Source organism: Mus pahari, chromosome 23 (genome assembly GCF_900095145.1).
Source record: "Mus pahari chromosome 23, PAHARI_EIJ_v1.1, whole genome shotgun sequence".
Classification (NCBI taxonomy): domain Eukaryota; kingdom Metazoa; phylum Chordata; class Mammalia; order Rodentia; family Muridae; genus Mus; species Mus pahari.
The window spans coordinates 831,555-858,632 of NC_034612.1; the positions used below are offsets into that span (position 1 = coordinate 831,555).

The 27,078-nt window shown below is 45.7% G+C and overlaps 1 protein-coding gene across 3 annotated transcripts in view; it reads left to right on the top strand.

Moving 5' to 3' along the window:
- Ttc28 (tetratricopeptide repeat domain 28) overlaps positions 1–27,078 on the top strand; it is a 422,057-nt gene that overhangs the window by 99,625 nt on the left and 295,354 nt on the right. Inside the window, exon 1 of one of the 3 annotated variants that reach the window (XM_029533519.1) lies at positions 11,369–12,099. The exons of the other annotated variants lie outside the window; for them this stretch is intronic. Within the exon in view, the coding sequence (XP_029389379.1) occupies positions 12,073–12,099 (27 nt within the window). The 5' untranslated portion in view covers positions 11,369–12,072. Of the gene's footprint in view, positions 1–11,368; positions 12,100–27,078 lie in introns of those variants that run through there. 3 annotated transcript variants of the gene reach the window in all.

Genomic DNA, 27,078 nt, shown 5'->3' on the forward strand with positions numbered 1-27,078 from the left:
GTCCTACCTGAGCTGAGACGGGCGCCCCCCCCCCAGGTCTCCCTCTACTTCTCCTCTTCCTAGGCAGGCTTGGACCTCACTGGCCTGGAACTCAGTGTTTAAAATAGAACTCATGGCAGTTCTCTATCATCAGCCTCCTTGGACTGAATGTATAGGTGTAAGCCACCCCAACCAAAAGTCTAATTGTTAAAGCAAATTCTATGTATTTAATATCATTATGTAACTGAAATTATAGCTTGTTGTTGCTGTGGTTCAGCAGATACTTGATGATTACTGTGCTAGATTGTTTCATGTCAACTTGATACAAGCTGATGCCATCAGAGAGGAGGGGACCTCAGCTGAGAAAATGCCTCTATGAGAAAGGTCTGTTATCAAGCCTGTAGGGCATTTTCTTGTTAGTGATTGACAGGGAAGGGCCCAGCCCATTGTGGGTGGGGCCAGCCCTGAGTTGGTGGTCTTGGGTTCTATGAGGAAGCGGGCTGAACAAGCCAGGGGAAACAAGCAGGTTGAGCAAGCCAGGGGAAACAAGGCTGAAAGCAGCACCCTCCATGGCCTCTCCATCAGCTCCTGCCTCCAGGTTTCTGCACTGCTTAATGATGGACTGCAATGTGGAAACAGAAGCCAAATAACCCCTTTCTCCCAGCAGCTTGTTTGGTCATGGTGTCTGGTCATAGCAATAGTAACCTAATTAATACTTGTGCTGGAACCTACCCTAAAGTCTGGATCCACAGTGATGAAGGGTTACTACTTATAGAGCTTACATATTTAAAATAAATTATGCCATTTCAAATTGATTGCAAATTTATTTTATTTTTTGAGATGGACTTTTACTATGGCTCTAAATACCTAGGCTCAAATAATTCTCCCGCCTCAGTCTCCCAAGAGTTGTGACTGTAGAAATGTATGGAAGGAACAAATGGTGGCCTATCTGGGAAAACAAAACTAAACAGAAAAGAAAATATCCGTTTTCCAGGAAGAATGTTTGCAGATATTTGCAGCCACTGAGGTCATAGAGGCTGGTTTGGCTGCGGCAGAGAGAAGGCAGGCACTGTGAGAATGTGGGTAAAACGTGTAGAGCATGGGATGGGCATTAATTTTCTAGTTCTGTTCTGTTCTCTCTCTCCCTCTCCCCCTCTCTTCTCTCTTCTCTCTCCCTCTCCCCTCTCTCTCTGTCTCTCTCTGTCTGTCTCTCTCTCTCTCTCCCTCTCTCTCTCTCTCTCTCTGTCTCTGTCTCTGTCTCTGTCTCTCTCTCTCTCTCTCTCTCTCTTTCTCTGTGTGTGTGTGTGCTTGAGGAGAGGAAAGGAAAGGAGAGAGATCAAGAAAGAGAGAGAGAGAGAGAGAGAGAGAGAGAGAGAGAGAGAGAGAGAGAAGGATGGAAGGAAGGACGGAAGAGAGGGAGAGGGAAGGAAGGAAGGAAAGGAGAGGAAGCCAAAGATTCCCTTGAGTATCTTTGCTGCTCTCAACCTTCCTTATAATCTGACGATTACATGCATGTACATGTATGTGTTTGGACCTCTCTCCCATTCTCTCTCCCTCGCTATTCTCCCTCCACAGCTTTTCCCTCCTCTTGGAATTTGTTTTTTTTAACTGCTGAGTCCACTTAGTGTTGCCTGTGTGTGCATGAGAGTAGGCCAACCTCTGGAGCCGGCAGCCTCTCTGGGGTCGCATCCTAAGAAAGCCAACTCCATCGGTTGCTGGACCCTCAGCTAGGGGTGGGGCCTCACGTGCCACTTCCCCACTCCTGGTAGTATGTTGGCTGGCTTGATCATGTGCAGGATTTATACATGTGAATGGCTTCTGAGTTCTCAGGTCGATGTGGAAATTTTTCCATCTTACTCATAAACCTGGAGCTTGCTGTTTGGCAGTGAACCTCTGGGATCTGCTTGTTTCTCACCTCTAGTGCTGTGGCTCCAGGCACGCGCCACTGTGCCCTGCTTACTCAAGTGCCAGGGAGCCTAACAGAGAAACTCAGGCTCTCAAACAAATACTTACACTCTGAGCCATCTCCCAGCCCCTCAATTTTACTTTTTGTGGAAAGGGAATATTGACACCGGTTGTTTACTAGGAGAATTGTGTGGTTTATGTTGCAGGGTTGTTCTGCCCGATGAAGAGGCCAGCAGAATGGCAGGTTTGATAGTCAGGAGCCCAGAGGATACTGACATTAATGAAGGAAGAAGTGCAGAGCCTGCTCTGCCTGTTCCTCAAAAGGAGAGAAAAGTCTTTCACTTTATATTTAAGTTTTAGTTGTCTGAATGGTGTGTGTGTGTGTGTGTGTGTGTGTGTGTGTGTGTGTGTGTGTGTGTTTTGAGATAGTGTCTTACTTCTAGCCCAGGGAAGTTTTGAATTTCCTATGTAGCCTGAGCTGGCTCCATGCTCCAATCCTGTCTCCACCCTCCCAGTGCTGGGGTCACAGTCATGCACCCCAAGTCCCGCTTTGTGGTGATAACACTGTTATGATAGTGGACTGACTGACTACTCACCGGAGAGATAAGAAAGCCCTTTCTGGCCAGCAGCCACGTCACTGTATGAGTATTCTGGGGAAGCAAGTGCTGGGTAGTTCTGCTGAGTGTCTGTCTTGTCTTCTGTCTTAGAGTCCAGGCAGACAGTTGCTTGCCTGTGTGCACCCTTTCACGGGTTGTTTTAAGATGTGGAGAACTCAGAGCAGGCCTAGAAACAGTCTAGTAGGATGTGATAACTTTCTTGTTTTTGAGACAGAATCTCATGTAGCTAGGCTGGCTTTAAAGTTCCAATCTCCTTTCTTCAACGCTCTGAGTACAGGGATTCGAGGCCTGTGCCATCATGCCTAGCAAGACAGCATCTGCTTGTTTTTTGGGGATGGGTTGGTTGCTGGGTTGCTCTTTCGTGTCTGGTATTATGTCACATGAGGACACTTTCCTACAGGCCTCTCGTGCGCCCTAAGCATAGCTCCCCACACCGGCTACTCTTCCCTTCCTCACATTCCAGCTCCCACGAGCCCCTTTGCTTCTCAGATGATTTCAGTTCTACTGTCATGTGATGCCACATGTACATACATGATTTTATGTGTCAGTATAAAATCCAGGAACCATAAATGCGAGAAAATGTGGCTTTCGTCTGTAGTCACATCTGTTTTTCTGCAAAGGACACAACTTCATTCTTTATGGATGAAAAAAATTGCACTGTGTATACATATAAACAACCTTTCCTTTATTCCTCTGTGACAGACAGCGATGTTGGTTCCTTAGCTGTTCTGAGTTGAGTAGCAAGGACCTGTGATGCACAGATACCCACCATTCTGAAACTGCTATTGAATGTCCAGCACGATGTCTGTCTGCTCTGACGGGTGGGGCTTGAAAGCTTCGTAGCCCCGAGGAGCACTGGACAGTGGTGGTTCTTTGGGCTCCCTCCCTTCCCTGTGCAGGGTTCCCCATGGACACAGAGCAAATTGGCATCCAGCTAACCCAGGTCTCTGAGCTAATTTCTGTAGCTGTGTGTCTCCATAGTCTCCTCTCCTTGTCTACAGAACATTCCAGGTGTTCTGTCTTCTGTTGTGTGGTTTTTGGGCCTGTCCAAGGCTGCAGTGGGTCCTGGATTGTACCTCCAGGCCGAAGCCAGGGTCGTTGCAGGGCTCCGCTTACTTCCCGTGCTGCTTCTATAATTTCATTTTTTTTTATGGCTGAAAATAATTCCATTATGTGTATAAACTGCATTTTCTTTATCTATTCCTTGTGACAGACATGGATGTTGGTTCCTTAGCTGTTGTGAACAGAGCAGCAAAGACTGATACACAGGCACCGACATACATGCAGGCAAAACTCTAATGTACTTTCACTATGTGGTGCTGCGCATTGTCTAAAACACTCTGAGAGCACTTTCCTCTCTGTTGCCCAGCCTCTTAGCCATGCCTGCCTAGCCAGTTGCTCTGTCATGGGCAGTGGCGGTAGTCAGGGTGGGAGATGATGGTTTCACCACAGTCCATGTACTCCTGCATCAGTCCACAACCTATGGCATGACAAGAAAGGAATTTAAAAACCACAGCCAAACAGGCAGTGCAGTAAACTACAGTGGCAATAACTAGATGTAAATATACAGGCTTGTCCTTATAGTGGAGATGCTGCATATGTGATCATATATGTATATAAGCAAATTCACTGAAGTGTTAAAAATTCCAACATAGCAAAATGACACAAGATCACACAGGTACCAAGTGATGGCGTGCGAGTTTGCTTCAGGCAGTGTCATTGAAATAACAATTCCTTTGTTAAGGACATTGATTATCTGCCCAGTTAACTTCTATCTGGTTATGAAGGCAGCTGTAGTTTTTAAAAGAACACATTAAACCAGTAGGGCTGGTTAAAGCATGTAGTCCCAGCCCTTGGGAGTCAGAAGCAGAAAGATCAGAAGTTCAAGGTTATCCTTGACTATATACCTAGTTCAGACCAGCCTAGGATATAGGAGATCCTGTCCTCTCCCCCAAAGTGAAAATATAACCTTGTTAGGTGGAGAGATGGCTCAGCAGCTCAGAGTACTGGCTGCTTTTCTGGGTTCAAATCCCAGCTCCTACATGGAGTTCAGAGCTATCTGTAACCCCAGTTCCAGGGGCTGGGAACCCTCACACAGACATACACACAGGCAAATGCACATAAAAGAAGAATTGCTTAAGATTCGAGTTAAGTCTTTTCTCCTCTTCCTCTTCTTTGTCCCTGTTTTATCCCTCCCCTGTGTCTCAGTCCTCTCCGTCATCTCTCTCATCTTGGTTCTCATTCCCTTCTTGGAGAACTTTTATAAACCTAAAGTTTTATGTGATGTTAGCATAGTCTTTATAGTTGTGTTTATGAATGTATGTAATGATCTGGATACTGACTTGTCATCTATCTATCTATCTATCTATCTATCTATCTATCTATCTATCTTCTATGCCTACCTATGTATCATCTAACATCTTGTCCATTATCTATTGTCTATCATTTGTCTGTGTATCATCTCTATCACTATCTTTATCTATCTATCTATCTATCTATCTATCTATCTATCTATCTATCTATCTATCACCTATCTGTCTGTCATCCATCTGTCCATGTCCAGACCACACCTTTTCCTCCTTGTCCCCATTGCTGCATCTGTTATCTCAGTACCTTGAACTCTACAGGTCTCAAGCTGAATTTGTAATCTGCCTCTTCTGTCTGTTAACTATGCTTTAATTAACAAAGTGCCTGTTGTTTCTGAAAGATGGTACACATTTTGCAATAATTCTTAATTCCTTCCCTCTTGGCCCCCTTCACCAGCAGGATCTCCTAAGAACTCTTCTTTTTTGGTTATGCTTCCCCAATTCAAGGCTCCTTCACTCCTTATTGATTGATTGCCACAGAAACTTATTTGATCTTCCTGCCTTTATTGTTCTCCTGTTCTGTCTTTCAGAGTCTTTACAGGATTATCAACTGAAGCTCAAATAGATTTTCCAGCAGCTTGTGCAGGTTCATCACTGCAGCCTAACCCTGGAGTCAGGATGAAGTCTTCGGGTTTTGGCTGGCAACTGGAGCCTCCTTCCCATTACTCTGTGGGCACGCGCACAGGGAGTTTAGCAACTCTTTATTTTTAGTTTCCTCTTCCTAAAATGGGAATGTTAATAGTCCCTGTCCACGAGGAGGTTATTTCATGTTATTTGTGTTTGTGCACATGTGCGTGCCTGTGTGTGTGGTGTCTGTATCATATGGGAATGCATGTGGTGTGTGTGTGCGCTCCTGTGAGGCACTCTCCTTTATCACACTCATTTCTTTGAGGCGGGGCCTCTTCCTGATCCTGAACCTCATCCTTCTCAGCGAGGCTGGCAGCCAGTGAGCCCCAGTAATGCTCCAGTCTCTCCCACCCTCTCCCACTGCAGTGCTGGGCTTGAGGGGCTTGGGTCCACACTCTGAGATGTCAACTTTGGTTCCCATACTTGCATAATAATTGCTTAACAACTGAGCTGTCTCTCCTACTCCAAGATGATATAATTTCAAGGACATAAAATAACCATCCGAGATGTTTTAGTGCATGAATATATATACTCAGTGAACGGTAACTGGTATTGGTAATACTCCTTTATAGCATTCATAGCTTTCTATACTGTTTTAAAATGTTTGTGTGTGTGTGAGTGAGTGTGTCCACATGCAGATGGGCCCCATCTTCAAGTGTTATGTCTTAGATGCCGTTCACCTTGTTTCATGAGGCAGCAGCACTCACTGGGACCTGGGGGTTTGTGAGTAGGCTAGGCTGGCCAGCCCAGGTGCCTCAGCGATCCTCCCACCTCAGGTCCTGATGCTTTAGCTCGTGAGCTGTCTTCCCACCCTGCCCCTCTTTAGTTTTAGCCATGCAGCCCACATTGGCCTCCAGAATCCCCGCCTCTACGGCTATAGGAGTCTTCCTTATGTAACTGCAGTGCAGCCTGACTCACATCGTGGGGTCCAGACCTATTGGATGACTTGCTGATGTGGCCGCATTACTGGCCACTCAGGCATGGGCTCCTTGGTGAGTCTAGCTCACTGCCACTCAGCCTATTCTGTGGAAACTATTCTGGCAGCCACAGTCGGATTCAACCACTCTTGGGCTCCCCTGTCAGAAGCCACAAGTGCCTGATGACATCCCGGTGTCCTCATGCTTGCCAAGTGTGGTTGGGCACTGTTGGCTGGAGCTGGTAGCTCTGCACTTCCTTCCTCCACCTCTACCTGACTGCTCCTTCCTCCAGCACACTGCCATCATCCTTTCTGCCGTGGAGGGAGGTGCATAGCTAATCCCAGCCTCTCCAGAGCTGCTGCCAGTGGAGGAAGTGAGGTAGGGACATTAGAGAACAGAGGCAGTTTCCACAGCCAGGGGGTGTGTGGCTCACTGCTGAACTGCATCTGTCCACAGTCGGAGTGACACGTGTCAGTCCCTACAGGCACCTGTCCACAGTCAGGGTAATACGTGTGGGTCCTTACTGAATCCTGAAGAATGTCACAGCATTGCTGACATGCATGTTTTGTTTGTTTGTTTGTTTGTTTGTTTGTTGTTTTTTTGGTTTTTCAAGACAGGGTTTCTCTGTGTAGCCCTGGCTGTCCTGGAACTCACTTTGTAGACCAGGCTGGCCTCGAACTCAGAAATCCGCCTGCCTCTGCCTCCTGAGCGCTGGGATTAAAGGCGTGCACCACCATGCCTGGCTGACATGCATGTTCTTATCACTGCCTCATTTTCATTCAGGTTTGCATAGACAAGTTGTTATTGAAGTAAGTAGTGTTCACTAGGTTGGCATGCACCATCTGTGTTTAAGGATGTTATTTGCCAAGTTTTATGTTAAAAAGTCAGTAGGTTGGGGTTAGAGAAGTGGCTCAATTAAGAGAAATCTCTCTGCTCTTCTGGAGGACCAGGGTTCAATTCCCAGCACCCACATGATGCCCCACAACCGTCTGTAACTCCAGCTTCATGGAATCTGCTGCCCTCTTCTGGCCTCTGTGAGTAACAGGCGTACATGCGATGCACAAACACACATGCAGGCAAAAACGTATATGCATTAAATAAACATATGTTTTAAAAATCAGAAATGCCCTTTAGTATCTTAAGATCTGTAAAATATATTCTTGGTGTTCAGTTTTGAGTCTTGGAAGCAATGATATTATATGTGTGGGGGTCATTTTGACCTGTGGTAACAATAGCTTCATATAAGTAATCCCTAATGGCATAATGGAAGCCTGTGAATATCTCAGGTACAAATACCAATCCACCCTTTATTATATTAATCCCAGTAAATAAGATGCAAAGAAGAAAGAATATAAAAGGTTAAGTATGGGTTGGTATTTAAAAGCTCCTAGTTAATGGTCCTTTATTAAGTGGAAGCTAAAACAGTTACTAGACTTCAGGAGAAGGAGCCCCACACAGATCATAAATACGTGACACACAGGGAAGATATGTAAACAATGAGAAGACATCTTAAAGCTCTGGATAACTCCGATGTAATTGGGTTGATTTCCTCATGACAGGCATGTTTTGGTTGGTTTGTTAGAATGCTTCGGGAGAGTTCTGAGCAAAAGGAAATGAGGAAGTTTGTAGCTCCTCCTGACAGACTAGAGGCTTCACCAGGAGCCCTGACCACCTGACCATCCCCTGACTCCTGGACTTGAGCTTCACATCCCCATAGTCGCTTTCGTTTTTTTGTTTGTTTGTTTGTTTTTGTTTTTTGTTTTTGTTTCTGTTTTTGTTTTTGGTTTTTGGTTTTTCGAGACAGGGTTTCTCTGTATAGCCCTGGCTGTCCTGGAACTCACTTTGTAGACCAAGCTGGCCTCAAACTCAGAAATCTGCCTGCCTCTGCCTCCTGAGTGCTGGGATTAAAGGTGTGTGCCACCACGCCCAGCTGCCGCTTTCGTTTTAGACCCGGTTTTCATGTATGCATTCTGCTTGTCCTGCCTGTCTGAAAATGTCTGTTAGATAGAAGGTCAAAAGAAATGTCCCCTTACCTCTAAGGCCACCACCAGCTAGCCACTCATGTCTCCAGGAGGGCCAGACCTCTAGGTCTTTCGTTGCCGTCGACTTGGGATGTGGCCTTGGATGTGGATGTGGCCAGGTCACAGAAAGACTCTGAGCTTCAGTATTGTTATCTGTCAAAGAGTAATAATGAGCTCTTTAGCCATAGTGTTAAAAATGTTACTAAAGTCTCATAAAATCAGAGTTAATATTTTCTTTTGTATTAGGTAGGTTAAAATTAAATGCTGCTTTGGGCTGTGCATGATACATTCCTGTTATACCAACAATTTGTGAAGCTCAGTCAGGATGATATCCTGAGTCCAGGCATTAAAGGTCAGCCTGGAACCCCAACATTCACACACACACACACACACACACATACATACACACACACACGAGAGAGAGAGAGAGAGAGAGAGAGAGAGAGAGACAGACAGACAGACAGACAGACAGACAGACAGAGACAGAGACACAGAGACTGTTTGAGACAGAGAAAGAGACAGAAAGAGACAGACAGACAGACGGACAGACAGACAGACAGACAGACAGAGACAGCTTCAGCTGTGACCTTTCTCACTGCTAATCTTTCCAGTGTTTTGCACTCTATACAGTAAACTCCGATTTTGGTTCCAACAACTAACTGCCTTGTCTTCCATATGAAGTAGAATGGAGTCTCACTCATTTGCTGTTCTTTTCCACTCTCTCTTCATTCATTCTTGTTTTGTTTTGTTGTTGGAACCCAACTGGCCTGGAACAAACGGGTGTCAGCAGGAAGAATTTGAAAGAGCCGTCTAGGAAGGAGTTACAGGAGTTCGTAGAGTAGATGTGGGGAATGTTGTGGCAGGAATCTGTGATCTTGGGAACATAGTGACATCATGGTCAGAAGCCAGGGCTGTTGGGAAGAGAGCTGATTTTAGGAAAGTCGATAGGGAATTTTCAGTTCAAGTAGGATATGTATAGGAAGTTGCCAGAACAATGAGTATGTCACAGTACACTGAGAATGTTGGCTTTCTTTGTGGCTGAAGTCATGATTTGGAGCAGACTCTTCCTCATGTTTGTAGCGCCCAGGAAAGGGGTTGACAGGGTACGGTGATAACAAGGGGAGTGTATTGGACAGAGAGAGCCCTGAGTGAGTGAGTATGTGCTTTGACAGGGGTACAGCCATGTCTCAGACCCACGAGTCTCAGGGTCAGAGAGTTGGCACAGCCTTCTCCGGGGGACTTGAGTTCAAGTGTCGATGATGTGTGGGGGAAAAGGTCCACGATAGCTTTCTCCTCTGGGTGATTAAGGCCTGCAGACTGCTTGCCTGCAAAGACTGAGGTTGCTGTGTCTCCTTGGGTGGGGCAGACCATGGACCCTGCCTCCTTGCTTCTCTGTAATAATGTCACCTCGTTGCTCATCTGAAGGCAGTAACCTCACCTCCGTTCAACTCCAGATACTAAACACAATGATCTTCTGGGGAGCCGAGGTTTCTCCATCAGAGACCCCAGACCGTCTGACCCTAGGTGTCCACCTATCTGTCTTTTCCTCATTCCCTTACCACCCCAGTCAGATCCCAGTCCCTGGAGCTGTGCAAGGACATGGCAGGGTTATGTGGCCTATAGCTATGGTGTTGAGTGTGTAATGACTTAGGCTCTGGAGTAGGGTCCTGTGGGTCTGACTTCCAGTTCTCAAGCACTGTCTGTGTTTCAGTTGAGCAAGCAGCCTCCCGTGGAAGGTGGAGTGAGAGAGAGTCACTGGAGGTTGGCTGTTTTGGGTGTTTTAGTGACAGCCCTGCCTGCATCAGATTCCCTGCATAAGTCAGTTCTGGAAGTTGATGAGGAATGCTGGATGCAGTTAACAGTGTGTGCACCCCTTAGTAGAAGAGTAACCTCTAATGCCAATTATATTAGCATCTACCAAAATAACCTTAAGGTGGAATGGCAGTCGATAGGTGTGTTGGATAATACATGATAATAGTATTATATACAATTTTGTATTCATAGATTAGTCAGCATCCATAAGATGGAATTTTTGCACAAAAGAGGAATAAAATGCAGTCTATCTATATCTATCTGCTTATCTATCTATCTATCTATCTATCTATCTATCTATCTATCTATCTATCAATCAATCATCTGTCCAATCTATCTGGTTTTTCCAGGCTGGGCTTCTCTTTGTAGCCCTGGCAGGCCTTGAACTCTGAGATCTGCCTGCTTCTGCCTCCCAAGTACTGGTATTAAAAGCATGTGCACCACTGCCAGGCTGTAATATTTTGTAGTAATACAATCAGTGCTACTCAAGCATGGTGGTCTGTGCTTGTAGTTCCAGCTCAGCTACTCAGGAGACTGAAGTGGAAAGATGGGTTGATTTCACAAGTTCAAGACCCACCTTACTTATATAGTAAAACTTTGTTATTTTAAAAAGCGGTTTAATTTAGAGAAGCAAATAAAATGTATATTTAAGTTTATTTATGATAAAGTTTCTGACTAACTTTTTTTTTGATCGAGATCTCAAATCTTTCCTTTAAATCAGAATTTTTAGGGCTTTAAAAAAGGATTCATTTTAAAATTTATTTTATTTATGTTGTGTTTTGCTTGAGTTTAGATGCATAGCCATCTGCAGGAGTCAGTCGGATCCCAGGCAATGGCTTGTCCTCTGGGAATGGGTCCTCAATACAGTTAGCCACGCAGCGGCCATCTCTCCAGCCCCTCTGTGGAAGCTTGATTTGGACTCTTGCCCCTTTTACTTCTCCATGTAGCTCATACAAATATAAAAATTCTTGAGAGGTTTCGGAGCCAGCCTGTGGACGCCTATGGAACTGTAGCTTCACTTTTCTGCTGTGTAGATGTCGTGGCACTAAGACCCAGAAACTCTGTGCTGTGGTGGCTGGAGCTGGGCTGGCTGTGCTCGCACTGAAGGGAAGGAAGTCATTAGTGCAGACCGAGCTGTGGAGTTAGGTTCTTGCAGGATTTCCTTCCAGCCTTTCCCCACTTAGGTTCTTGGGAATTAAGGAAAAAAATTATCTAAACACACAAACCAAGTTTTCCTATTTACTAGGTTCAGGGAAGGTGGACATTTCGGAAAGGCAGATCCGATCCCAAGTTGTCTAAGAAGCAGAAAACTGCGCAAAGAAGCTCTGATTACAGATCTTTGGAATTTTCTTTGCTAAATTTTTACAAACGAGAAATACACCCAGAATTTTGGGAATTGCTCCAGGCTGCGTGTGAGGGTTTGATTGCTTGTCTTTTTCTTTTTTGGAGAAGAGGAAAATTCGCCAAGAGGGGCTTGGATGGCAGGAGCCCGGCCGGGTTTCTGTGGCCGCTCCTGCCGTGGGTCTCTGCTCTGAGGGGTCTGTGGCCCATCCCAGAGCTCCTGCCTGGAGCCTTTTCGCAGGCGCGGGTTGGGGAACATGCCCCGCTCCGGCCCGGGCGCGCCGCTGGCCGCCGGGACGTCCTAGCCCCGTGGGAGAGTGTGGTGGCCGCGGCACTTCGCGCTGAACCGAAGACGAAGACTGTCCGTCCTATAGGGGAAAGAACGAGGGGGTGCAAGGAGGCAGCATGACTTGCAGTCACCGCCGCCCTGCGTCTGCCCCCAGCCCCCAGCCCACCTCTTGATGTGTCCCGGGTCGGCTGTACAAATATGATGAAATGGCAGCCCCGGAAGAAGGTGAGTGCGGCGACGGCGGCGGTGGGGCTGATGGGGAGGGGGCCCCCGCGGGACCCCGAGGCCATCCGGGTCCGTGCGTCCATCGCCCGCCAAGTTCTCGCCTCCGGGCGCGCGCGGCCCGGCGGGGTGACAGCTGAGACTCAGCCCTGCGTGCTGGCCCGGGGCCGCGGCGCGCCCGCCCCGCTTAGGCCCGCAGGTGGGCGTCGGAGCGCCCCCTGCCCCGCGGGGACCGGCGTCCCGGCCGCTGGCAGCCGCTTCCCCTGGGTCCCGCTGGGGGGCGGGCAGCCCCGGAGCGAGCGCCGAGCGGCTCCCCGCGACAGCCTAGCCTCGGGCGCCAGGGCTGCGGCGGGGAGGCTGTGGGGACCTGCGGCCGCGTGGGCGAGTGCGGGCGCGCCGGCCATTGTGCGCCGCGTGTGTGCATCGATCGTGGGCAAGGGGGAGGGGGTACTTTGCTTTTTGCAAGATTATTTCCTAATATGGCTCCTTTGTTGAGAACCGGAGGAAAAAACATGCAGTGGTTCTATCAAAATAAATTGCTATTGGTCCCCGAAATAACGTTTCTAAATGTGGGACCCGTCCCTTCCTTGGGACACCGAGGGAGAAAGGCAGCTTTCTTCAAGTTCTTGGCAGCCCGTGTGTTTGGCCAGGGTTCCCCTTTGCAAACTTGCCTGACTGCCACTCTTAGGTTAACCCAGCGGTTTATGGCATAGCGGGACTTTCCCTTCAATACCTCATTTGGCCATGGTTTTTATTGACATTCTTCTGAAGGAAAACACAGCGAACTGAATGTGCTGTGCCCCTCCCCAGCAGTGACCTGTCTCTGCTAGCAGCTGTCTGGTGTTTCACTCAACTAGCTAAACTGGTTCTTTCTTTGTGCCGTGATGTGAGATGTCGAGTTTGACATCAGAGCTGAAATAGAAATCATGTGTGAAGTACTGAGATGACACGGCGGCGCTGGCTTGACTGCCAGGGAGCCGAGCAAACCGCGCTTCATTATAGGCCAGCGAATGCAAAGGTTTTCTTTGGTATCTAATTGATTCGATTTTATCCAGTGGCAGTTGTTTGTACCTCAACCCAAAGCCACAATCACTCACATATTTGTTCGCTTCTCATCATAGGGCTTCCTTCAACGAGACTGGTATAAGAGTGTGTGCTGCCCCTCTCCCATGAGAACACAGGAAAACCCCATATAATCAAACATCTTAAACAGATGCTGCATAGTCGTAGAATCTTCTACATTTGTGCAATCTTCGAGAGTAGTTTAGAGATCTCTGCAAACAGTGCTTCCACAAATGCCTGCTTTTTCTATTTTACCCAGCATGTAGTAACTCATATGGGTATGTCACTGAAAACCCCTCTGGGTACTGGGGTTGCTGGAACCACGGAAGTATTATTCTTGGCAGCCAGGTGGATTTCTGGGCTCTGGAAGATTCTGTTTCAAGTGTTAGGATTCACTGCAGTATTTACTCATGCTGCGACGTTTAGATGGCTATACCAGAGATTGTGTCTATTTTCTGTATTCACAGTCACAAGGCATCATGGTATGAGGATCCAGATATCAATCTGGAGAGCTCATAGAGGCCAAGCTGTCCGACTGTGTGTGATCATTTGTTGGTAGCTTGAGAGCAGTTCTTGTACACTGAACCTGAGAGCTACTCTAGGAAAGATGCTATTCACTCCAGCAGGCACCACCGAGCCCTCAGCAGACTCCGTTTATTTTCTTAGTCATTCCAGAATACTCAAATGATCATACATACCACTGCCACGATCTCTGGCTGTGTCTGCTAACACATTTGCGGTGGTATAGTCACACGTCAGGTGGTTTACCAAACGGATCCATAAAGACTGTTCACACCCCACATAGAGAGTGGTGCTGTACTGGTGTGGTCTGAATGGAGCTAGGGAGAACACCCACAAATTGTACTGCCCAACTGGACTTTAGGGCTGGAGCTGATTGGTGGCTGGGTCTCTTGGGGGTCTTGTCCATCACTACTAGTTTGGTTTTTTTTTTTTTTGAATTCTGGGTTTCTGGGTTCACTGGTAACCGAGTAACTATCATTTCCTGATTTCTTTGTTTCTAACTGAACATGGAACTGGGGGCACATTGACTGAAGGGGAATTATTTCCTCCGATTTACACTATTAATTTGATAGATTAAATACTCAAGACAAAGTTTATGAATGTGTGAGTATGCGGTATTCTATTAGGGTCTGATTATCTTCTCACAAAGGAGCCTTCCGACATGATTCATCAGGTCCATGCCAGGCCATGCCATGTCACTCCAACCCACACCACAGGCCAGGATGAGTCTCAGTGGGACTTCAAAACCTAATAGACCTCTCACGGGGAGCTGAGCAGTTTTCCCCAAAGCAAGATGCATGGGTATCTACTTATTTCCAGACTCATCACATTTCATGTATTAAATACGGGCAAGTTTTTCTTTGCCAGTCACACTTTAATTAATTGTCTTAATTAAAAATGTAGGATTCTGAATAGCTGCTCTGGTTTTGTGGTTGAAATAATATTTTACATCATTCAGGTAGCACCCAGCATTTTTTTAGGCACCTGCTGTGTGCCAGGCAACACTGTTTAGTCTGCATTTGTTCAGTTCTTATCTAGTAAGGAAAGGGTGTGTTACTTGAATTTCACAAATAAGGGGACTGGTGTAGAAAAGGGATTTGACTCACTGGGGTGACAGTGTGTGTGTGTGTGTGTGTGTGTGTGTGTGTGTATGTGTGTTTGTGGTGTCAGAACAGGATGGAGGCAGGTCTTACTTGAGTTTTCCTCTTCCACTTTAAGGACCATTACCAGGATGCAGCCTCCATCCCTCACCCCCTCTCCCCTTGGAGGAGCACAGAGATTTAAGCTACCTGGGAATTGTAAGCATTTACAGTCTCTGCCACAGACTGTAAATAGATTCTGGCTTTGGGGCTGACTTCATTTTGTTGGCTGGGATCTTTTCTTTCTCCTTGTAAATTTAGGTGTTTATCTGGCCTCTTTGTAGAGTGGTAGCGCCTTAAACTCGGGGACCATATATCTTTTGTTTTCAAGAATAATGCAGTTGCTCAAAGAGTGTTTATTTTATGTAAGAGTAACTAGCTCTTGCTGTGTCCTTACACTCTGTTCTTCAATCCATTCCTAGGTTTGAGTCTGGTGGCTTATTAAAGTGCTCCAGAATATCTTGTCATTGGCTTCCAACCTTTACAGACAACATCAGAAAGGGGGCAGCCATTCTCCACAAAATCTCCCTGGAAGTCATGATTAAGACAGACACGTTTAAGATGAGGTACCAGTCTTAGTGCCCGAACTCACTCCAGTATTGCGCTTGTTTGGTTTATGCAACCTAATTGGCCTTGCAGAATGACCTGTGCCCTGTTCTTATTTATTTATTTATTTACTATTGTTTTTATCTTGTATTTGCCGAGGTGATAGTAATCAGAACACCAGTCTCAGAGGAACATGTTTGTTTATCACTCTGAGGAGATTTCTGCTTTCCAAATCCAAGGATTAGTGTTAGACAGCACTGTGTCAATAAGACTCCAGCATGAACATTGGGAGGCCCCTCTGATTGGATTTCTCCATTGCTTGTCTAATGTTATTTTACTGTTCACGCATAATAAACGATTATTAATAGGAATGTGTCATATAAGCTACATTAATTATGTAATTTGAGAGTCTTATGATGTGTTTATCTTGTTATAGTCGGCACCTTAATAAAATATGAATCCGGCTTTACTTATCTGGTTTATTTAAGCACACAGAGTAATGAGCTTCATTGTGACATTTCCGTTCTTCTTCCTCTGCCTTCTCCCAATCAGTACCTTGCTTCTTCTTACGACTTCTCTGAAGGAGCTCCCCTGGGAAGCTCGCAGGGAGGATCACACCCTGTAGATCTGTGTCTTGCAACGACGACGACGTGCCTTTATAAGAATATGTCACAGATCCCTCCCTACTCTATCTCTGTGATGAAATATTTAATTTTTGGAGCATAATGTTAATTTTAAATTTTAATACAGTCATGCTTTATACTTAGGGTTTTAGCATTTATTATCTAGTGCGGACTTTTGAGTCAGCATGGCCCTATCGATTAGTGTGTTTGAATACTTGACCCACAGGGAGTGGCGCTATTAGGAGGTGTGGCCTTGTTGGAGTGGGTGTGGCCTTGTTGGATGAAGTGTGTCACTCTGGAGGTAGCCTTTGAGACCCCCCTCCTGGCTGCCTGAGAGAGTCAGTCTTCTAGTGGTCTTCAGATCAGGGTGTAGCACTCACAGGTCCTTGGCCAGCACCATATCTGCCTATACGCTGCCATGCTCCCCACCGTGATGATTATGGACTGGACCTGTGAAAGTGTAAATCAGCCCCAGTTAAGTGTTTTCCTTTGTAAGAGTTGCCACGGTCCTGGTGTCTTGTCCTAGTCACTTCTGAATTCTCTACAGTTGCTATCATGGCTACTCATCTTGGGACTCGGCTTGTTTAGTGGTGTCAGGTCACGTTGTCATTTCCTCTGAATCTCCTTTCATGGTCCCTGCAGCCTGGAGACCCAGGCTCTGATGCTGGCAGCTCCCTTCACTTGTGTCCCTGGGAGTCATCCAATCTCTTATGTCTGTCCTCATAGAGTTTATCACCCTGGATCTATTGTAAATGGTATCCTAATGATTTTCCTTTTTGTAGCCTCCTCTCTCTCTGGTTTCTTCTTCAAATCCCTTTCAAGTAATTGCTGAAAAGACAAATATGCTTACACTACCGGCCTTGTTAAAGTCCTGACTTCCATCCACGCTCTGGGGGAGGCTCACAGTGGAGCAAGCATGTCCTGAGCTGGGCATGGTCAGGATATAACTGAAGACATGGTATGGCTTGTCACTTGCTCTCTTCCTCGCCCAGAGGCCACCAGGGTTCTTAGTGGTGCCCATTCATCACTCACACAAGTTCACCCTCACCGTATTGTTTGGAACTGCAGCTTCTACCACACAGCTGCAACTTGGAATTAGACTTAGTCAAAAAGGAGAACCTGGAGACAAACGGCTGTACTGTGAGTGTTCCTACTGATGAGCACACTCTGAAGTGGGGCAGTGGCGAGGGTCCAGCAGTGTTGCAGAGCAGCTCTGTGACCCGGGGTGTGTGTGTGTGTGTGTGTGTGTGTGTGTGTGTGTGTGTGTCTTGGTTATGTCAGTGGGAATGGCACCTGGCTACTACAAGAATGCTTGACATGCAGCATGTCCTCACTGCAGCACAGCCACACCTGGCAGTCTAGCTGGATTTCACTCACTAGTTTCTATCCTAGGTCTAGAATTTTCTTCCTGCTTCTCCTATCTCCCCTCCTCTCTTATCTCCCCACTCCCCTTGCTCCCCCTCCCATTCCTCATGCTCCTGTTCTTCTTCCTCCTGCTCCTCCTCCTTCTGCTTCTTCTCTACCTCTTCCTCCTCCTCCTCTTCCTCCTCCTCCTCCTCCTCCTCCTCTTCCTCCTCATCCTCCTCCCCCCTCCTCCTCCTCCTTCTGCTTCTCTTCCTTCTCTTTTATTTTTTTTTCTTTTTGAGATAGGCCTGGACATTACAGAGCTCCTCCTGCCTCTGCCTGCTGTGTTTCCTCACATTACCTCATCCTGATCTTGTCTTTGGTTTTATCATGGAGTGTGCGTTCCCTTTGGCAGTTCTGTTGCTGGGCATCCATGGGCCATGCCCTCCTTTGACCACATTCGCGTAAACCACAATGCTGGCTTGGTGCTTCAGCTCCCACTGGGTCCATCTCCGAGACGGGTAGGCAGTGAGGAAGAGCCAAATGAATGAATGTTTGAATGAATGCATGCACTTATGGATGACTTGGTAAGATTCTTTGACTTGCTAGCTACAAGGAGTACCTAGTTTACACCTAGTTTACAAGATTATCTGTGCATTTTTGAACCTTCTGAGAATTGCATAGAACTGAATCTAAGTCCTTAAAAGGATAATCTGAACAGCACACCTATTATAAATACAGTCACACCCATGGGATGGTGGCTTCATACTGTTGTGCATGTGGTAAGTGTCTCTGTGACACACTTTGCTGATGAACAGTCTTATCTCACATGAACTTCACCTCGATTGAGGAAGGGAAAAACATTGAAGTGATTTGTGACATGTTTAACGCTGATCACAAGATATGGGTGTATCAGTGCCATGAATGTGAACTTCCATATTAAACCTTTATTCTCTTCAGTCCCTGGTATTTTGCTTTGTGTGGTGTGTGTGTGTGTTTGATGCATGCAGAGGCATATATCTGGTATCTTTCTCAATCACTGCTTGCCTTAGGTTTTAATGCTCTATTAGCATATATTAACTATTCATAACAGTGAGCTTCATTGTTGCACCTTCTTGTGTGTGTGTGTGTGTGATGTGTTTCAGCTGTATCTTTCCTTGCCCCTTTTCCTTACCTGTCTCCCTTCAACTCCTGACAATCCCTTTCCTCTTTCCAACTGCTCCTCCTCTCTGTTTGTATCTGCCATTTTTGTGTGTTTGACCCAGAGAGTCTCATTAGATTGTTTAAAGTCAACATATACATGAGAGTCATGTCTCCACCCTCAACCCTTAGTTGTATATAAATCCTCAAGGAGAGGTGAGGCCCTTGAGCTCCGCCCCTCTACAACAAGATGTTTGCAGACCCAGCCTTTCATGGATTAGGATAGACTGATTGGCCTACGAGATTTTGGGGGTTCAGCCATCCCTGGGGTTACTGCCGTGCATGCAATTATTTAGCTTAGAGGTCGGTGCAGAGGTCTTGAACTCAGGTCCCCATTCTTGGTGCCATACACACTTGACCCCATTGAGCTATCTCCCCAACCCCAGCCCTCAACGTCTTTGATTGTGTATACTCGGTAGGAAGTGGACACCGATACAAGATTTAAGAGTGTTGGAACACTTGGGGATAGTTTTACAGGCTCTGTAGAGCTGAGGAAGTCTGTGTGGGCACCTTTGCTGTTCAGGAGGAGCTGGTAAATATGCCAGTATGAGAGGCTACAGGGTTTAGCTGACCCAGCTTGAAGAAAGGGCACCAGGAGCCTCTTTCCTTTTGCTAGTCAGTTACCACAATGATGTGCTATGGAGAATACGGGAGGCGCAGAGGGGAGCCTGGAGTTCTGGCTGGCCCTGTCAGCTCCTGCTTCTTCAGCGAATGCGTATGTTCTTAATGACAGCACCTGCCTCAGCAGTAAGACTTCTCTCTTGTGCTAAGACCATGTTATTTTATTGAAAACTCAAAATCATTTCATTTAACCCACATTTTTTAGGATTCATGGGGTGCATTTTTCCTGTTCCTTTTTCACCCTGTGTAAGGGTTCAGCAGCTAAGAATTTTCACATTCTCATTGGTCCACTTCTGGTGTCTTTTGTCCTTTCGATGAGTCTATTAGTATTCTTTGTGATTTTTCAACCCCGTGTCCTTTTTGCACACAGTTTAAGGAAAACTATAAAATCGCATCCTTTACCATACCTTTCTCTAGAAATAAACAGCACACAAACTAACTTTAGCAACACTTGCTACCTGCTGATAGGTACCTCTCAATTTGAAGTTTTATTTAGCACATATCTGATTCTCTAAGCCTGTGTCACAAATACTCCGGTGCATTCAGCAACACTGGTGATGTTTCTGATTTACACCACATGGGCTGAGACTCTTAGAAGTGCGTATATTATTAAGACAAGGCCTAGTTGTGGGACGGCTCACATCTGGAGGACCAGCCCAGAGGAAGTGGGGACAGCTCACATCTGGAGGACCAGCCCAGAGGAAGCGGGAGCCAGAAGGTCATTGTGGAAACTCACTGAGTCTGGATACATTCTCTCCAAACACTCAATCTTCAGATTTGAGTAAACCTGGAAAGGTGTTGGATGCGAGAAAACCACAGAGAACCTTGTTGGAAACCCTAGACAACTTTATTATAATCCAAAATTTTCTTTAATTTATTTTTAATCCCCCTTTTATTAAACAGATTCTTTTTTCATGCAGTATAATTACTCTCCCTCTGCTCCTCTGACCTCCTCCTCTCCCATTCACAACGGCTCGGTTTCTGTCTCTCATATAAAAAGAGCAGGCCTCTAGGACACACAACCAAACCTAACAAAGTAGAATATAATAAGGTAATAGGAAAACCATTTGTTGCATTATAGTTTTTCATTGATAAATGGTTGCTTATTCTGCCATGTCTCATGTTTTAAGGAAAGTGAAAACACACCATTTTCCTTTTCTTCATATTTCTAGTCAGTATACAAAATCCCGGGTCACATCGTGACCCCTTCATAGATGAGTTTCTGCGTTCACTGTTCTCAGTCCACACCCCCACCGACTGATTCTCCTCCTCCTCCAGAGCTTAGGTTCTGTATATGAGAGAAAACATTTAGTTCTCTGTCTTTCTCTTGTCTGCCTTGCTTGCACTTAACATGGTGATCTCCAGTTCTGTTAAATTTCTTGTGAACGAGCCAACCTTATTCTTTACAGCTGTGTATAAGCATCGGTAGGTGGACTGTCTTGGTGGTTATGTATGGCATTGTTAGAAGTAGTTGGTAATAAACATAAATGTGCTGGCATCTGTGGTTCAGGTGGATTTTGGGTACATAGCCAGAAGTACTCCCTTTTTCTTTCTTTGTTTCTTTCTTGTTCTCTCTCTCTCTCTCTCTCTCCCTTGTGTCTACAGAGGCCAGAGAACAATTTGTGGGAGTTGGTTCTCTTCTTCCGTCTTTTTGTTTTTTGTTCTTTTTTTTCTTTTTTCTTTTTTTTTTATTTTTCTCTTCTTCTTCTGTCTTGTATGTGGGTCATGGGCACTAAAGTCAAACCATCAGGGCCAGTTGCAATGCCTATACTCACTGAGCCTTCTCAACAACTAGGTAGTTCTAACTTTAGTTTTTTAAAATGTGCGTATGTGTTTGGATATTTTCTTGCTTGTATGTACACACGCCTCTTGCCTGGTATCTTTTGTGGAGGCCAGAGGATGATGTTGGATTCCCTAGAACTAGAGTTATAGACACTTGTGAGCTGCCGTGTGGGTGCTGGAAATGGAACCCTTGTCCTCGGGAAGAGCAGCCAGTGCTCTTAACCATGAAGCCATCTCTCCAGGCCCTTCTTTAAGTTATTTTGTGGTGTCTCTGTATTGATTTCCATCGAAGGCATTCCAGTCCACATCTCCACCATCCACATGTGAGGATTTCTGTACCCACATCCTCACTGGTATTCTCAGTCACTTATTTTCTCTATTCTTCCTGGGGAAGGATGGAATTGGCTGTTCCACAGTGGTTAAGGGCATTGTACATACTTTCAAATACTTCTTGGCTAGTTCTTCTGGAGGCTGCGTGTTCACTCAGGGTTTGATTCTTTTGGTATTTATTTTTTAGTTATTTGTAGGCTCTAGATGCCCAGTATATGACTGGCAAAGAGTCTCTCCTTCACTGATCATGTTATGGTGTGGAATGGCACTGTCAGCTTCTTATACTGTCAGCTGTTAGAGATCTTCTGAGAAAGACTCTAGCTGATTCTGTTCTTGAACTCTTTTTCCTGTAAGTTTCAGGCATTTCCCTGAGACTTTTGATTCACCTTTAGTTCAGGTTTGTGTGGGATGTGAAATAAGGGTCTAGTGTGATTTGTCATATGTGGCCATCCAGTGTTCCCAGCACCATTGCTGAAAAGCATGTCTTTCCCTCCCACAAATGTGTTTTGTATCTTGGTAAATATCAGGTGGCTGTAAGCTGGTTTTATTTATATCCTGTCCTACTGGTGTGTGTGTGTGTGTGTGTGTGTGTGTGTGATGCTGGTTACTGTTGCTGTAGTGTAACTGAGGTCTGGTCCCATTGCCTGCTGGTTACTGTTGCTGTATTGTAACTGAGGTCTGGTCTGCCTTACCTGTGGCCCTGTTCCTTCTGCTTAGTATTGTCTGGGTTACTTTGGATCTTCATGCTTCTGTATGAAGTTTAGGATTTAAGACAATTTTAAATTTAAAAAATTTAAATTGGAAAATAGACAGAATGTCAGCATCATTGAGTAAGCAAGAACTCTGTCTGTCATGCTTACCTGGATTACATCCTCATTCTGGCAGCAATGCATTATCAGCATGCTCTATTTTACCCAGGTGTCCATACTGAGAGTGCACACACACACCCACAGTTTCAAGATTATCCAAAAAGCTGCGGTTACATGCAGAGCCATTGTGCTTTGTGGGAGCTGAGTTTGTGGAGTTGAGAGTATCCAGCATAGGTAAGAGAGGGGCTGGGGCTGCAGCTTAGCCAGTGGAGAGCTTGCCCAGCGTGCAGGCCTTCCTGGACCCGGTTTCTAGTGCACTACCAACCTGGCAAGGTGACACACACCTGTAATTCTAGCACTTTGGAAGTAGAGGCAGGCGGATGAGGAGTTTAAGGAATCCTGCTCTCTAGAATAGCTGGGGGAGCAGCTTGAGCTAGGTGAAACCCCTTCCCCCCAAAGTTTTGCTTTTAGTTGAAGAATGGCAGAGTCATGATTCTTTCTCTCACCCTATTTCTTTATTTTTTCTTCTCTTTATGCTTTTTTTTTTTTTTTTTTTTTGGCTGTCTTGTAACTCACTCTGTAGAACAGGGTGGCCTTGAACTCAAAGAGATTTACCTGCTTCTGCCTCTCGGGTACCAGGATTAAAGTTGTGAACCACCTCACTGGGCTGTTATCTCATTATTATATCCCCCCCCCCAAAGATACTAGATCAAAGAAAGGAAAGATAAAATGAAAATTGATTTCAAAATTATTGTTAATGACTTATTAGTTTTGAGCTGTTCTGGGTTGTTTTTGTGTGCTCATCCTGGCTCTTGTTTGGAGGAGGGCAGGTTTGGTGCTGCCAGACAGGTTGATGAGTAAGAGGAGATCATGTCAGAGGTGATGACGTGAATTCTCCGTGGTCACCGTCTCACCGGAGATTGTTGCACTGAGTTTTATTTTATCTGTAATGTCCTTTTGACTTTCCTGGTAACTCAAGCTATAATTCACTATCTGGTAACTCAAGCTGTAATTCACTATCTGCCAATGTTTGAAAATTACGGTCATTATGTGTGAAATTTTCTAAAAATGTATTTTATATTTTGTCATAAACAGTGCCAAGAATAATCCAACTTACTGATAACTCAGGAATGTGTGCATGGGAATAATCTTATGTCCTAACACACTAACAGGATAGGAAACTGTAAAGAATATAGGGCTATTTGTTCTTATGCTGAATGACCCCAGGTTGATTTTTTTCTTTTAAAATTATCATGTGCTTTATGTGCACAAGTTTTTCCTTTCCCCTTGTGTTTTCAACGTATTTTGCTTCGTAGAGTAACCCATGATCTACTTATCAAACACAGCTGAAAGCCTGGCAGAAGAATGAACCCAAGTACTTGGCAGGTAGAGGCAGGGAGATCAGGAGTTCAAGACTACCCTCAGTTACTTGAGACTTCTCTCAAAATAAGAGGAAGCAAGTTGGTTTGTGCTTATGATCTTTAGAACTTGGAGGGTCTTGTGGGCTTTCTGCATCTGGCCTGAGTAATGAGTTTCTGGTACACCACAGAAGCAACACCGAAAAGCATAAACAGTTCAATTAAGAGAACTGATACATGAAAAAAATATATATCAGTCCTAAATGTGTTCAAGTATTTCAAAATCTAAGAGAGCCCAAGTGAAAAACAAAAGCAAACTCGTGTTAGTGTTTCTATTGCTTCGGTGAAGCCAAAAGCAAACTGGGAAGGAGAGAGTTAGTTCAGCTCACACTTCCACATTGCTGTCAGGACAGGGACTCACGTGCACGCGCGCGCCCGGAGGCAGGCGCTGATGCAGAGGCCACGGAGGGGTGCTGCTGCTTAGGGTTTGCTTCATGACTTGCTCTTATCGAACCCAGGACCATCAGCCCAGGGATGGCCCCACTCACAGTGGCCTGGGACCTCCCCCATCAATTACTAATTGAAAAATGCCCTATAGGCTTATGTATAGGCCAACATTACAGAGGTGTAAGCTAGAGTCACAGAAGATCCAGGAGCTTCAAGTGACTAGTTTGAGTCAAGTTGACAGAAAACCAGCCAGCACACCGCTTGCATGCGGATGTGGTCGTGTGTGCGTACAATCCTAGTATTTTGGAGGAGAAGCCAGAAGACTGGGTGGGTTACATAAGACCCTGTCTGAGATCCTATCTTAGTTAGGGTTTCCATTGCTGTGGAGAGACGCTATGACCAAGGCAACTCTTATAAAGGACAACATTTAACTGGGGCTGGCTTAGAGTTTCAGAGGTTCAGTCCATCATCACCAAGGAAGAAAGCAGGTGTTGGTAGAGCTGAGAGGGAAACCGGAGAAGACTGTCTCCAAGCAGCTAGGAGCAGTGTCTCAAAGCCAACCCCCACAGTGACACACCTCCTCCAACTAGGCCCCGCCTGCTCCAATGAGGCCACACCCACTCCAACAAGGCCACACCTCCTAACAGTGCCACTTTCTCCCTCACTTTTTAAAACCACCACGGATCTCATCTCAAAAAGCAAAAAACAAACTCTGGCATTTGTCGTGTTTTTATGCGTCCTTGTTCTAGGTTGTTGTCTAGATATCTTCCAGTAAGTTAGCAAATATTTTTTACTTTGCAGTGAAAACCAAGAATGCATGTATTCAGGGTCCATCATGGAGCCGAACGTATTCCGGATGGCATGATAAACATGCCTGTAACGGCATCCTGAGAAACACACCTGTAATGGTGTCCTGTTTTCCCTCTTCTGATTTTGTGGTAGTGTTTCTGACATAGTGTTAACACGTCAACAGCATATTCAAGATAAAACTCCTGAAGTGCTTCCTATAGTGGGATTTAACTATAGCCTTGGAAACTCAGGAGCCTGAGGCATGAGGAATGCTAGAACCTCGGAGTGCAAGCCAAGCCTGGCAGTCGCTGAACAATGCTACAAAATATGAACAAAGACATGGAGCAGAAGAAGGTCCATGATCCTGAGTCTGCAGAATTACCATCCCAGGGAGTGTGAAGGGACACAAGTTACCAGTAAATGGTTAAACTAGGCCTGTTGATGTGTACCTGTAATCCCCAATTCCAGGAAATAACTGAAGCAGAAGGATCATACTCAGTGATATCCCAACTCAGAAAAAAAAATCAGTTAACCAATCAACCAACAAATCAATAAAATTTCATTTAAATAAGACGCATGTATTAGTTAAATTATGGTTTATGAGTGTGCCAGATGTCATTTTTTTCCCTCAGTTGCCTTCTACCTTATTTTTTTGAGAAGAATCTCTCGATAAACCTGGAGCCTACTGATTGGCTAGATTGGCTGGCTAGTGAAACCCAGGGATCCACCTGTTTCCCAGCCCCTAAAACTAGGACCGTAGACGTGCACCACCACGGTTGGCTCTCATGAAGGGGCTGGGAATCCAAATTCTGCTTTGCACGACTGGGTCATTGTTCCAGGCCTACAATTATATTTTGAGAAATATTATTTATTCAAATAATCTTTTCATTTTAGTCTAGGCTTCCCAAACATCATTTGCATTACTTAGGCTAGAGCAGTTTTAGGAAGGAACTTCCAGACATAGCAAGCATGGTGCTGGACAGAAAGCCATGGGTGCTCAGTGATTAGCCCTGACTCATACCACTTACCAGAGGGGTTTCTTTATAGCAAAGCAGCTAACAGGGGCAGTTCCGTCTGAAGTCGCGGAAGACAGATAACATGATGGTATATATATTTTCTTTCAGACATGTTGTTTCTTACTCTCCTCTTCTTCCCCTCCTCTTCCCTCCTCTTCCCCTCCTTGTCCCTCCTCCTTTCCTCCTTTTCCCCTCCTCTTCCTTCCTCTCCTCTTCTTCTCTTCCTTCCTCTTTCCCTCTCTTCCCTCCTCTTCCCTTTCTCTTCCTCTTCTCTTCACCTACTCTTCCCCTCTCTTCCCTTCCCTTCCCCTCCTCTCTCTTCTATCTCATTCTTTAGGAGGCAGGATATCATCCAGGCTAACCCTGAAATCGCAGACTCAAGGCATGCCTCTTCCAAGCATCTGGGAGTCCCTGACTTAGAATTTGCTTTCCTGACATTCCACTGTGCTGAAGCTTTAAAAACTCATATCAAAATGTATATCACGTTACATTTGTTTGTTGTTAGTTTTGGTTGTCTGCCACTGTGCTGACAACTGAGTTAACTTTATTCAAGCTAGAGTCATTAGAGGGGAGGGATCCTCAACTGAGAAAATGCCTCCAGAAGGTTGGGCTTCAGGCAAGCCTGTAGGACATTCTCTTAATTAATGTGGCTGGGGCCATCTCCTTGGGCTGGTGTTTCCTGGGTGCTACAAGAAAGCAGGCTGAGCAAGCAATGCTGAGCAAGCCAGTAAGCAGCGCCCCTCCATGGCCTGCATCAGCTCCTGCCTCCAGGGTCCTGCCCTGTGTGAGTTCCTGCCCTCACTGCTTCTTCTGATGAACTGCTGTAAGGAGCTCTGAGTGAAACAAACCTTTTCCTATTCAGGTTGCTTGGTTACGGTTTTTCATCACAGCAATAGTAACCCTAATTAGGACAGTCACTCAGAAGCTTGTTTAGAAATAGGCTCCGTGTAGTCATTTATGTAGCTGGGAGAATTGTGAAACACTAGGGTGACAGTCTCTGAAGGCCTGGCCGCCTCAGACGTAGAGGTGAGGCCACTTTGCTGGGAACCTTGGGCAGCTGAGGAGCAGCACTAAGGGTGTCTGCACCTTTGCAGACAGGACAAGGCTGCAGTTTGAAGCCAAGATAGGGAGAAGGTGTCGATCAGAAACTCCACAGCCAGGACCTAAGACCAGTCATAGGTTAGTGTGGACCAAGAGTCAGGGCAGAGTAAGTGGCTGCGCTCAATAAAGACAGAAAAATGTGTGAAAAGGAAGCAGTTGATACAGATTCAGAGCCCTCACTTGCAGGTCGACTTTACGAGTGTCCTGTCATTGGTCCATTTCCTCAGGACCTTTAATGAACTATGCTAGCTCATATAATGTTTATGAAAGAAACCATTTGGAGTGACTGGGCT